At 35.2% G+C, this 12,470-nt stretch overlaps 2 protein-coding genes across 5 annotated transcripts; one reads left to right on the top strand and one right to left on the bottom strand.

Moving 5' to 3' along the window:
• Nucleotides 1-15: 15 nt before the first annotated feature.
• Nucleotides 16-8,704, bottom strand: LOC114368018 (uncharacterized protein At3g49140-like). 3 transcript variants are annotated; one of them, XM_028325346.1, is made up of 11 exons: nt 8,423-8,704; nt 8,099-8,195; nt 6,464-6,686; nt 4,241-4,343; nt 4,073-4,140; nt 3,427-3,591; nt 3,202-3,324; nt 2,706-3,041; nt 1,853-2,005; nt 1,350-1,445; nt 16-923 (listed from the first exon to the last, which is right to left on the bottom strand). In XM_028325346.1, the coding sequence occupies exons 1-11, from the start codon at nt 8,499-8,501 to the stop codon at nt 819-821; spliced, it is 1,548 nt and encodes a 515-aa protein (XP_028181147.1). In that variant the 5' UTR covers nt 8,502-8,704; the 3' UTR covers nt 16-818. The 3 variants fall into 3 exon arrangements, with proteins under 3 accessions (XP_028181147.1, XP_028181148.1, XP_028181149.1); XM_028325347.1 differs by having other exon boundaries at nt 8,099-8,191; nt 8,423-8,647; XM_028325348.1 differs by lacking the exon at nt 8,423-8,704 and adding an exon at nt 6,816-6,940.
• A 737-nt stretch (nt 8,705-9,441) lies between these two features.
• LOC114368019 (pentatricopeptide repeat-containing protein At4g21190-like) lies at nt 9,442-12,470 on the top strand. Of its 2 annotated transcripts, none has more exons than XM_028325350.1 (6): nt 9,442-9,762; nt 10,497-10,589; nt 10,727-10,825; nt 10,992-11,135; nt 11,390-11,602; nt 11,757-12,301. In XM_028325350.1, the coding sequence occupies exons 2-6, from the start codon at nt 10,506-10,508 to the stop codon at nt 12,246-12,248; spliced, it is 1,032 nt and encodes a 343-aa protein (XP_028181151.1). In that variant the 5' UTR covers nt 9,442-9,762; nt 10,497-10,505; the 3' UTR covers nt 12,249-12,301. The 2 variants fall into 2 exon arrangements, with proteins under 2 accessions (XP_028181151.1, XP_028181150.1); XM_028325349.1 differs by having other exon boundaries at nt 9,444-9,762; nt 10,487-10,589; nt 11,757-12,470.

Raw genomic sequence — 12,470 nt, 5'->3', positions numbered from 1 at the left:
AAAAATGTTCATAAATTTAGATCAAAAATAAGAGTTATGTTCAAGATGCATTTCAAAAGGCACCAATTCCATCTACATATTATCTCCTTGAAAATATCCATCGTCGGCAGAATAATGACACCTGAATATCACAATGTTGAAACCATCCACACTAATCCAAGAAATAATCACTAACAATTGTACAACCTGTTCATTATCCATGGTCTTCAATCTACCTTCAAGATTTAAACTGATGATATCTCGATCTAAAGCCACCTTTATCTTGTATTTAACCTAACTCGGATCGTTAGGTTTAAGAAGCTTTTCTGTTGAGCCTTGACAACAGCTTGACCATAGCAGATGTTTGAATGGTCTTCAAATCATGGAATTTCCCCGAGTATAGTTGAGCACCATTTTCAAAGTTGAAACCAATTCAACTCCGTATGCTACACACTTCGGGTCCCATGGTGTCACTGAATTGAAACCCAATTAAGTCATGGGATTATTAAAGGCCCACTAATATATTAGTTTGTATTTGGGGTCTTCATATTCATCTGTTCCTCATGTCTAATGCCTCTAGTTATACTAGTAGCAGGTTTTAGATTAATCAACAAAAAAAGATGAATACAAAAGCATAGATAAGTCCGGAGTCAAGACTAAGGAAGCAACTGGGGAAAAAATTACTTCTAACTAAAATAATGATTAAATGCAATTCCAACTTCATAACCTGATTGACATGTGCATGGGATCTTTTCCCCTGCCTTTCACTTTTATACACAATCACTGGCCAAAGGCATACAAGCAATACAAAATTCATGTAAGATGACATTTAGACGATTTCAGCATTCATTTTGATGTGTTTGCTTCATTTTTTGCTGCTTTGGGTGAATTCTTGGAAATAGTATATCGTTGAGTTGTCTCTCAGCACTGTACTCGGATGTGGCCTACAAATGTAAATTTAATAAGTGCAAATGGATAATAGATAGAACAGTGTAAACCCCCAAACAAATATACTTAGGACTGCTTTTATAATCAGGAGACATGGTGCCAGAAGGCCAAAATTTTACCACATTGGACACAATACAACGCCAACCTGTGTGTAGAAAAGAGTTAAGTTGTGTTTGTCAGGCTAAAAAAGTTGGAAGGCCCAAAATCTAAATACAAAGGATCCATTTAAAAACTATATTATTTCATGAAGAGGTGACAACCCGCTTCCCTCCCCAAACTAGCCTGTACTATACTGACAAGCTTTTCCACAAGGATTGATTTTGTTAGTGTTTGGAGATACAATACTCAGAACTAATATCATAACTTATGAAATATAAAGGTATTGAAATTTATAGCTATGAAAAACAAATGATCTACTGTACCCTTTTCTTGAATGTAAATCTCAGTGTTTGAATCTGAGTTCCAGAACAAACTCTTAGGTCAAACCCAAGGGAGTCTAGACAGATAAGTTGTGCCTCCTGCAATAAATTACAATCAAAGTGATTAGTTTTTTTTGTTAATAACGGTCAAAAGTGATTATTGACTGTTAACAATGTGAATGTGCATATGCTTGTGCACAAGTGCTATCGAGAAAATGAAACAGATGATAAGGTTTCCCAAATGGTTTATCATCATTTTTTTTTGAAGACACAGATGTCCTTAGTCACGGTTTCTCAATTATAAAGAGTGTGGTGTGCTACCACCATTTCTAAAAGAGATGCATAAACTTCATGTTCTTGTTGAATTGAATAAGAAATATCAAAGACTAACCCAAACATGCTAAAATTGTTTACAAAACCATTCATCAGTGGCAAATTGCAGGAGTTGGAGAAAACTGCCTAGCAGAAGTGCTCTAAAGAAATTATTCAAAGAGTTTATGTATTACCTCTACTTGAATACCCTTGCATCTCCAACACAGAGACTTAAGGGCTTCCAAGGTCTTTTCTCCATCAGCTTTCAAACGAGATATGATTTTGGAAGCAGAGTGCGCAATAATATCAGGTTGGGCATTCATGTAGTCTTCTAATTCAAGGGCAGTCTGCAAAGAATCAGAACAAAAATTTACTTTTCAACCAAAAAAGGTCTAAATAACATATACTCTAACATATCACACTGCAATTTTTTTATCATGCATATTTAAACTTGGGATAGGTAATTTACATAGTATTTCTTTCACTAAACCATCAAATGGGATTTTTGTTTTCCACTAATTCATGAAATCAAATTATCTGTCACTATTTGTTTAACAATTTTAAGTTTCTAACCAATAGAGTATTACAAAAATTATAGTTTCATAACTTAACATTATAGAACATGGGACAACAAACTCTGGTAGATATATCATGATTGATATTATCTAGGTTAATTTTTTATCCGCTCCATGCCTCCATCAATTATATAGTTATTCTGCCATGCATTATCTAGAAAGTATATGTGCAAATTAATCCTTTATGATGAGACACCTCTTTTGGTACTGAAGTTGTTCTGGGAAAAAATACCACTTGGGCCAAATTTCAGGCATTTATAAATTAATGTAGGAATCATGTCTGGCTTTTTGCTTTATTCTACCTTTTTCAATGATATATCCATTATTACTTTACTTGGTTAAGTTAGCAAATTGCAAGGTAAAGCACCAGCAATAGTGAATATGAACAAGGTGCATGATCAGTTGCATGAGTTCATAGTGGTTGTCTCTAAACAATCACACACAAACACCACATACAAGTCAGCAAACTTACAGGTTGCCCTTGTGCAGAAAACACTTGAATCTTAATCATCTCCAATTTGTAAAATGAAGTCTCACAAGAGGGGATAACACTATTCTCGTTGTTTTCAACCTGCTGTGCTGCATTATCTCCAGAAGATCCTGAATTAAGCACATGACCATTAATCACACCAATATTTTCCCCTTTACTTTCTATAGATCTACTTTTGTCAGTATCACTGGATTGATTGGCAGATAGATGCTTCTGTATTGTAGAATGTTCTTCAACAAAAGCAGGTCTTATAACCCCTTGAATAGCCACACAAGCTGGAGGCTGCTCCATCCAATCAACAGGATCATCTGATGCGATCTAGAATAATAATAACATTAATAATAAAGTCAATTGATACAAATAAACCTTGGGAAATTTGGAATAGAAAGAATTTTAGAATGAGGTCTCTCAAAGCCACAAATTAGGTCAGTCATTCCAAATGCATTCACATAATGAACATGTTGACATTAATATCTACCTCAGCCAACTTTTTGGCAAAGTACATTGGATGAGAAGATTGCATAGACTCCAATTTTGCCCAGTCTGCAAGTGTTTCATCATCATCTTCTTGCTCATCATCTGAAAACACAGCCACCCATTCCTGCAAACAGTAACATAAAAATAATGAATAATCTTTCGTACTATTGATGCTTATATTTCAGAAATGAATATAAGCCTCAGAATGATATAAAAAAAAACAGACTGAATCATAATCTTCATTCTCATCTTCGTCTTCATCTTCATCGCTGTCATCTAAATCCTCAGTATCTTCATCATCAATTTCTTCTATCCCAAAGTCAATTTCTGAAGGACCAGATAAGTCCATTTCGGAGATCATTTCCATGGAGTTAATACCAACAATGACTTGCTACAAGATACAGAATAGACAATCCATAAAGCAAGCATTATTACATGTCATGAGACACAAACTATGCAATTATGCAACACTGCAACAGAACTGGAGACTAGAATGAAAGATGAAAGTTGAGCTGAATAAGTAGCACACAAATGATGCATAAGGATTGATTGTTTATGCTTCAAATAGTATAATGAGACACAACAAGCAAGTAGTGAGAATATAAAGGGATTGTTGAAGCCCAGAAGTTCACAAATAACATTTTCAATGATGTCAACAGAAAGGCCACAGAGAAAATGAAGGAAATTTTAGTAATTTCTATTACATAAAATGACATTCATTAAGATCAGGTCATCAAATTTAAGTAAAATGAAGCTTTCCACTGAATAGAAGTCTACATAAACTGCATGTCAGACGACTTAAAGTTAACTGATTGTAAGTATTTGAAAAGAAATTCCAGGGCATTGTCTTAAAATGTTAGACATGGCCATACCACAAAATTATTTTCTGAAGTTAGGGATTGCAAAATATCTTCACCGTTCTTCACCTGAAAGTATATATCTGCAACGCAATGCTTATAGAATTTAATTAAGTGGATGAATCTTCCCAAGCACAAGAAAATTAATACATAATAAATGATAATCATATAGCCTTCACTTACTTCCATGTTCATCAGTCAAATAAGGCAAATCTGGCCAAATAATATTTTCATGAAACTCATCACTAATCAAACTTGAGAACATCAGTGTTGCTTTGCTGTTAACCTAAAAATGATATACCACAATCATCATTAGCCAGCATTCGTTGTTGTGATGATAAGAATAAATGCAATTGATAAGCTGCTTGATATAATTCTTCCCTCAAGTTCACAGTTTTCATTACATGAGTTGAGCCTGGGGATAAAGGATCCAAGGCTCACAGTATGTTAAAACTTAAGATAACACGTATGTACTACCAAACAATTTCTTCTATAATTAAAGAATTTAATATAACAGAATATTAAGATACTTTTGGCATTAACTTTTCAAGGATGAATATAAATTCAGGCATGATGAGTTCAATGCTTATGACTAGAATGAGACCATAATTCTCTAGCAACCATTTAATCCAAACAGTGAGCTCTTCTTTCTCTTTGTTGTACAAGTATAGCACTATGATAAATGAGGAAAGGGGTATGTTAAGAAATATCCTTGGAAGAGCTAAGAGCCTTAGTAACTGTCAGTTAGATAGAAAAGCTAGGATAAGTTAGTTATAACTAACTGTTATTTAGTTAAGAAACTATAAATAGTCTATTAGAGGGGAATTAGAGAGAACAGGGGGGATTAGGAAGTGGAGGGTGGTGAGACCTCGAAATTCATCTGTATTCTGTCTTGGGTGTTGGAGGCAACACAATAATAATACGCACATTCTCTATTTCTGGTCCAGTTCTATCAACTGGTATCAGAGCTCCGATCTAGGAGCATGGGAATAGTTAATGGTGACGAAGGCGAACGCGAGAATGGAGACACGCATGGAAGCCATGGAGGAGGCGATATAGGAGAATTGCGAAGCGGTGGAGGCACGACTGAGTTTGATAGAAGGGATGATACAGAAATTAGCAGCGGCATAGGAGAAAAAACCTCCCGAATCGAACGTTCACACGGACGATTCGATAGGAGGGAATAAGGGGAATGCTGTGCAGGGCAGCAATCGGTGGAGAACTCTTGAAATGCCAATATTCGAGGGAGAAGATCCGATGGGCTGGTTAACAAAGATAGAAAGATATTTTCAGTTGCAAGCTATAAGAGAAAAGGATAAGTTTGAAGCAGTGATGGTTGCCATGGACGGAGAAGTTCTGGGGTGGTTCCAATGGTAGGAATCTTGGAACCCAAACCATTCTTGGGAAGGGTTCAAGATCACAATCTCCCAAAGGTTTCACGCGTCTAACCTAGGGATTCCTTTTCAGGCATTGCTGGCGCTAGAACAGGAAGAAACAGTGCAAGAATTCATAGGCCAATTTGAGAAGCACGTCGGAATGGTGAAGGGGTTGGAGGAACCATTTCTGGTGGAGGTGTTTCTCAAGGGACTGAAAGAAGAGATCAACACTGAGGTAAGGCTCCATGAACCAAAAAACTTGATGGAATCTATGGTCAAGGCTCGTAGGGTGGAAGATAAGAATTGAATCTTAGGGTAGTTACCTATGAGTAATAGTAAGGGGTATAATTTTCAGAAACCCAGTTATTTGGGTCAGAGATTTGTAAGGGATTGGCAACCAGTAAATAGTAAGGTAGTTGATCCTACTAATGCTGCTAAAACAGGATCCAGTGGATGGCAAGGTAGAAGAACCTTCCATAATTTGTCACCCACGGAAGTAAATAAGAAGATGAGGAAAGGAGAATATTTCACTCGTGAAGAGAAGTATAATCCTGCTCATGTGTGTAAGAATAAACAGTTCAAATTGATGCTTATAGAAGAAGAGGAGGAACCCTTGTTGATGAAAGGCAGCCTGTTTTTCCTCAACTTGACCTTGAGGGGGGGGGGGGGGGGGGGGGTATTGATAGATGAGGAAAAGGGTATGTTAGGAAATATCCTTGGAAGAGCTAAAGAGCCTTAGTAACTGTTAGTTAGTTAGAACAACTAGGATAACTAACTATTAGTTAAATAGTCTATTAGAGGGGAATTAGAGAGAACAGGGGGGATTAGGAAGTGGAGGGTGGTGAGACCTCGAAACTCATCTGTATTCTGTCTTAGGTGTTGGAGGCAACACAATAATACACATTCTCTGTTTCTGGTCCAGTTCTATCACACTAAAAATGAGAAAACCTAAATGTTTGCCAAAAAAATTTCCTCCTTTTGTAAGGTTACACTTACATCATTGATTAGCAAAATTAATACAACTGAGTACCTCAATAATTGTTCTACTTGTTTCTGCTGTGGTAAGTGTAGCATCTTCACTATTCTCTGATGTTGACACAGAAACTTCTTCAAATGGATGATAGGATGGCTTCTCATTTTTCTTTACCGGATCCTGAGCTGATCCTAGATGCTCTGATGATGCCCTGATCCTATTCTTTACAAGTTTGTCTCTTCTTGTGAACGGAGTGCCTGTGTTTATTTTACTTCTTACCCTGTGTAATTATATTCATTCATTATATATTCCCTCTAACAACATTTAGTATTTGTATTTCTAGAGATGAAAGGTAGCCAAAATTTTCAAAATAAGCATTACAGGTAAAACAAGACATTACAAAGTTTACATTTTTTGAATTCATCAACACGCTTTGCCAGAAGTCTGTCAGATTAAAGAAAAATATGTTTTGGAAGTATGCTGCTTTAGGGAACTGCATCTTACATTGATTCAAGACATGCACCCATCAGCTCTCTACAAACAAGTCCAATAACAACAGTTTATATTAGCTTTCTCATGAAAACTATATTTTATCTTCCTTTACATTAATGGGCCAAGACATTTGTCCATTAACATATCTTTTTCTTGTGTAACTATTAGTTTGAATGCATAGTAAACCCTATCTATACCCTACCAAAGAATTCTATAAAAACCAAAAGATTACATCACATTACATCAATCTCCATTCATTCATTCATTCAAGCATTACTATAGTCATTGCCGTGTTGGATGGCCAATCATGCACATTTCACAGGAACATCAAGAAAGGGCAATTGAATTGCTTTTGGCCTCTAGTTCTAGCATAATAACCAGCATCAATGATACAAATGATAGTGACTCCACCCAAGATAAAGTTCTAATAATTTCAACAAATTTTTTTTTAAAAAATACAAGCATTTGAGGTTTTGAATGCAAAAATTGTTATGGATTTAATTATAAAAAAATGAATATTTGAGAACACCATGGATATCATTTGAAAATGAGCAGTTCAAATAGAATCATACTTTTGATTAATCCAGATACTTGGAATCCTTGGATGAATACATTGCCTCTCTAGATCTCATTGAATTTCATTTAAAAGAGTTTCACAAGTCAGGTTTGATTTCAATATTCTGTTGTAAAGATTTTTCACTATCAACCAATTAAAAATCATTCTAGATACGACTTGCAAAGTAATTATTACAAAATTCAACCATTTCCAATTATACAACAATCCATGATTGGATAGTAATCTAATTAAATTCATTAGAGGTCTCCACATTAGCATCACCCTTCCACAATTTTTAACTCCATCTCATATTTGGTTTTAGTTTTAGCATTCAAAAAGTTTTTGCTGAAATATTAAAACTTCTATTCCAGTTTTGCCCCCTAAAAAATGCTACTGTCTTCTAGTAATACTCAGTGATGCATGTATAAAAAGTAAGCATTTTTTCAGTAAAATTTTGCCCCCCCCCCCCATAAATACTACTCCTATGTGAAAAAACCTTCAACGTCAATAAGAAATGGAGAGAGTACTAATAATTTGCAATCGTAACACAATAAATTTTCCACAATTTCTTTCCATAATCATCAAACACACTTCTCTATGTCATAAATAATCACATGAACATGAAGACAGCAAAATCGGCATACCAAGGCGCATCGAAACCGCAGCTGCATGCGAGCCGGCATGACGCGAAATAACGCACACCGTTCAAGTCATCAGCACTCCACATTGAACGGTTACTATCTGCCAAAAAGAGCAAGTCAGTGAATGAATGCACAACAAAAACTAACTACTGTTATTATTCCATTCAAACTATAAAAACACTGCAAAACGCCGCCGTTTTTTTTGTTTCTAAACAGCCACTGTAACTTCTCACAACATCACATTCGGTAAGTCAGAATCGAAACTAAGCTGAGTCAGCGAAAGAAATGGAAGAAAAAAAATAGAGAAGTGAGTGAGAGAGAGAGTACGAGGTGGTGGTGCTGCGGCGGAGCGAAAGGCGGCGGCGGCGTGGAATCTGACGGCGATGGGAGGGTCGATTATCATCATTATTGATTGTGTTTGGTTATTTTGGTTGGTAGAGAATATTATTTATGAGAGATCCATAGTGCTTTGAGGTAGGAGAAACAAGATAGAGGCTTTGTTTTTGGATTGCTTATGGTCCCTTGATGATCGGGTGCGGACAAAAACATCGTAAAGTTTCTACGCCTGTTCTCGCGTCATATTTTGACGGGTTTATCCTATTTGATTCCATTCCATTTCCATGTACCAAAAAATATCCTATTTGATTCCTTCGTGTCAAAATTATTTGGATCCGAATATAACTTGGGTCGGGTCAGTTTATTCGAGATGAGCCTGACACTAACAAAATGTCAACAAGTCAAATCCCTTCTCCTTCCCTGTCAGAGATCGGTTCACTGAAGAAATGCAACTTATTGAACTATGCAAGGTCCAGATATGAACTTCTAAGGTTTTTTTTTTGTTATATTTTTTATTATTTAATATATAGTAATTAGTAACTATTATTTTTTTGGACAAGATTTCTTGCAGTCATAAAAGTAAGAGCAGAGAACTTATTTATATTTTTTTTTATGGAAAGGGAAACTACATATTTATATCACTGAGTTGTTTGGCTTTTTGTCGTTAACTGATCAAGTGTCCGAAATTTAAATGAGTTTTTTCATTAAAAAATACATTTTTCTTAGATATTGTACTTTAATGAAAGAATAGTTTTAAATTTTCTTCTAATATTTTGTTATTGATTATTTTTCTTTTTTACACAGTAAACATTATGTTTAAAATATTAATGCAATTACTTTTATTTAATATTCTTTATTAAATGAAAAATTGCAAAAAAAATATTTAAAACAGTTATAAAATCAACAATTTTATTATATATTAAATAATTAGATAATAATATAAAAAGAAGAACAACTTCATGACCCAAAGCTCCAAGAGGGATAGACACCCTTTTTGGACGGTTGAAATGGTTCGGGTTAAACACCGGAAAATGGCTCGATCCAATTTGATCCCGTAATCCGTTCCACTTTGTTCGAATTTTTTTAATTTCTCCCGACCCGATTATACACACACGTGACACCGCAGGCGTACCCTACAGTGACAGAACGCCGTCGTTTCGCGTGGAGCAATAAAATATCCATCCCAAACTCCTCAGCGGTATTTCACGTTCGTGTTCTTCGCTTACAGTTCATACACCTGTTTCTTTCTCTGAAATGGTGGGAAAACGTGAGAGTTCAAAACGCTGAGTTTCGGGTTCCACAACACTGGGCTCAAGTGTACTTAAGTCGTGGTGAGTTTTTTTTTTTTTTAATTCAATTTTCAGTTCAATTGCACGCTGTAATGATGACGGTTGAGTAGTTGTCCTTGACGAATAATTTAGGTGACAACAAGGTGAAGAGTTTAGCTTGTTATGTGGATTTATTAAGTTTTTGATTGAATTTGTTTTTCCCTGTTAGCTTATTAATTGCCAATTTGAAAACCCAGTAGCAGCTTTTAATGTGTAAAATAAAATGACGTAGTTTATATAGAAAAACATGCTCCTAATGTGTGAATGATGCTGAGGGATGGATTTATAAAATGTAAAAGAAAAAGGAAAACTTTTTTTAAATATTTCTTATTTTTGTTGTAAATTGTAATAATACATGAAAATGTGACAATTTGGTATTTTGAATAGTCACCCTGTTTTAAGCTTGCCTTGTAATCTTGTTATGATTTCCTATTCTTGTTTGAAACTCTATATATAATGCACAGATATTCTAGACATTAAAAGCAAAAATTGAGAGTCTGCTAAAAGCAAAAATTGGAATCTGAAACTAGCTAGCTAAATTGTTCTTATCTTCATGATGATTATTGTGAAAAAGCATTTTTTGCTTTAGTATTTGTTGTTATTGCAAAAAAATTCCCACCAGACCAAACAGGCATTCAATAATTTTTGAAAGCATAAGAACTTAAAGTATGCTAAAAAAAGGTAATTTTTATGTCCTCATGAATTCATGATGTGTCTTCAATTTTAGAGTTGTTCAGGTCCTCAAGATGCTTGCACTGACAGATTCTCCTCTACTTATTGCTAAAACATTTGAAGCAACTAAAATACCAACAAGCACACGAGGCACTGTGGTAAGATCCTAAGGCCTATATTTATTCATTTATGAAAACCAAAATTTTCAGAATGGAATACTTTTAACATCAAATGTTTTAGCTCTAGGAAATGAAACTGTCGGTGGACTTGTCTGAATTTCATTTTCTAATATCAGGTATGTGCTACAAAAGGTCCAAGACCAAGATATCCCCGAGTTTGGAAGACCCATAAAAAAATTGGGACCATTTCCAAGGCTGCCAAGCTTGTTAAGTCTGTGAGTTTTTCCTTACTGCACTCCGGCTAGTCATTAATTTAAGCTTCATTTTTGTTTTCTCTCTGGGAAGTTGTGACACTCTCATCTAATTCAGAAACATTCAGACTAATTTTTTCTTGGATGTTTCGCATTTCTGGAAAAGTAATTTTTCTAATGTCTTATACAGATTAAGGAACTGTCTAATGTCAAAGAGGAAGTTTATGGAGCTCTTGATTCCTATGTTGCTTGGGAATTAGAGTTCCCTTTAATTACAGTGAAAAAGGCACTCAAGACCCTAGAATTCGAACAAGACTGGAAGCGGGTAATACAGGTACTTCAAAATTAGTAATGTAACATGACATTTTTTAATGTTCTTTGTTTTGTATACTTGTCTTTCTCTAAAGTTGCACTGACCCATTGCTTTGATATCTCGAAAGATAGATGTTCATTGTTCAGCCCAAATTTAGTGTTTTTTCTTATTTTATTTATTTATCATTCTTTCCCTATTCTCCCCATATCCCTATTCTTCATGGGGATAGCCTGTGAACTAACATCCGCGTATGCAAATTACAAATGGCACTGTAGATAACAAAATGGATGCTAAGCAAAGGTCAAGGAAAGACAATGGGAAGCTATTTCACATTACTTAATGCTTTAGTAGAGGATGACCGTCTTGACGAAGCTGAAGAGCTTTGGACAAAGTTATTAATGCAGTACATGGAAAGCTTGCCTCGTAGATTTTTTGATAAAATGATATCTATCTACCATAAGAGGGGCATGCATGAGAAGATGTTTGAGGTATTAATGATATGCAACTCGATATCAATGTTACTGAGTAGTAGTAGTTGTCAACTTAACATGTCCCTATATTAATATGACTAGATGATACTATATTTGAAGGTACTTCAGACTTGACACATCATGGATATTCACTTCTTGATTTCTCCTGTAGATATTTGCAGACATGGAGGAGCTTTGTCTTCGACCTAATATTGTTGTTGTCTCGATGATTGGAGATGCCTTCAAAGAGCGGGGTATGCTAGACAAATACCTGAAGTTACATGCAAAATATCCACCACCACAATGGGAATACAGATACATCAGAGGAAAGCGTGTAAAAGTCAAAGTGGAAGTTCAGTCTAGTCAGGTCAACACATACATAGAAAGGCATGGGAATGTTGAACCAAACTCAGACTTAAACAAGGATTATAGATCGTCTGAAAAGACTTCAGAGACAGTTGATCAACAACTCAGACAGGATGCGGATGTAATATCCATGGAACCTGAACGAATTTCAGACATAAACAACAATTATAGGTCTGAAGAGACTTCAGACATGATTGATGATCAGCAACTTGGACAGGAAGCAGATGTAATATCCATGGAACTTGAACAAATTTCAGATGATTCATATGACAGTATTGAACCTATTTTAGATGTATAATGGGAGAAAGATGATATAATATCTCTATCAGATGAGTTTCTGTTTGCAGTTATTGTTAATCATAGTTGGAATCATTATTTCCATGCCCATCTCCAACAAGTTGTTAGGAGACAAGAGTGAAGACACTAGGAATAGGACTAGAACTAAGAGAACATGTTTTTAAAATTTTCACAATTGGTGATGGCCATTTCATTTGAGGATATCAAATACATTATTTAACAA

Source organism: Glycine soja, chromosome 9 (assembly GCF_004193775.1).
Source record: "Glycine soja cultivar W05 chromosome 9, ASM419377v2, whole genome shotgun sequence".
NCBI lineage: Eukaryota > Viridiplantae > Streptophyta > Magnoliopsida > Fabales > Fabaceae > Glycine > Glycine soja.
Note: the sequence above shows the minus strand (reverse complement) of the source record. Positions and strands in the feature narration are given on the sequence as shown.

What these genes read in the sequence shown, in the direction of transcription:
- LOC114368018 (XM_028325346.1), bottom strand. Translation starts at nt 8,501, where the DNA reads ATGATGATAATCGACCCTCCCATCGCCGTCAGATTCCACGCCGCCGCC. An exon ending in TGCGGTTTCGATGCGCCTTG is followed by an intron (nt 6,687 to 8,098) that starts GTATGCCGATTT and finishes ATAATTACACAG; the next exon opens with GGTAAGAAGTAAAATAAACA. An exon ending in TTTGACTGATGAACATGGAA is followed by an intron (nt 4,141 to 4,240) that starts GTAAGTGAAGGC and finishes ATTGCGTTGCAG; the next exon opens with ATATATACTTTCAGGTGAAG.
- LOC114368019 (XM_028325349.1), top strand. Translation starts at nt 10,506, where the DNA reads ATGCTTGCACTGACAGATTCTCCTCTACTTATTGCTAAAACATTTGAA. An exon ending in CTGCCAAGCTTGTTAAGTCT is followed by an intron (nt 10,826 to 10,991) that starts GTGAGTTTTTCC and finishes TGTCTTATACAG; the next exon opens with ATTAAGGAACTGTCTAATGT. An exon ending in ACTGGAAGCGGGTAATACAG is followed by an intron (nt 11,136 to 11,389) that starts GTACTTCAAAAT and finishes ATGGCACTGTAG; the next exon opens with ATAACAAAATGGATGCTAAG.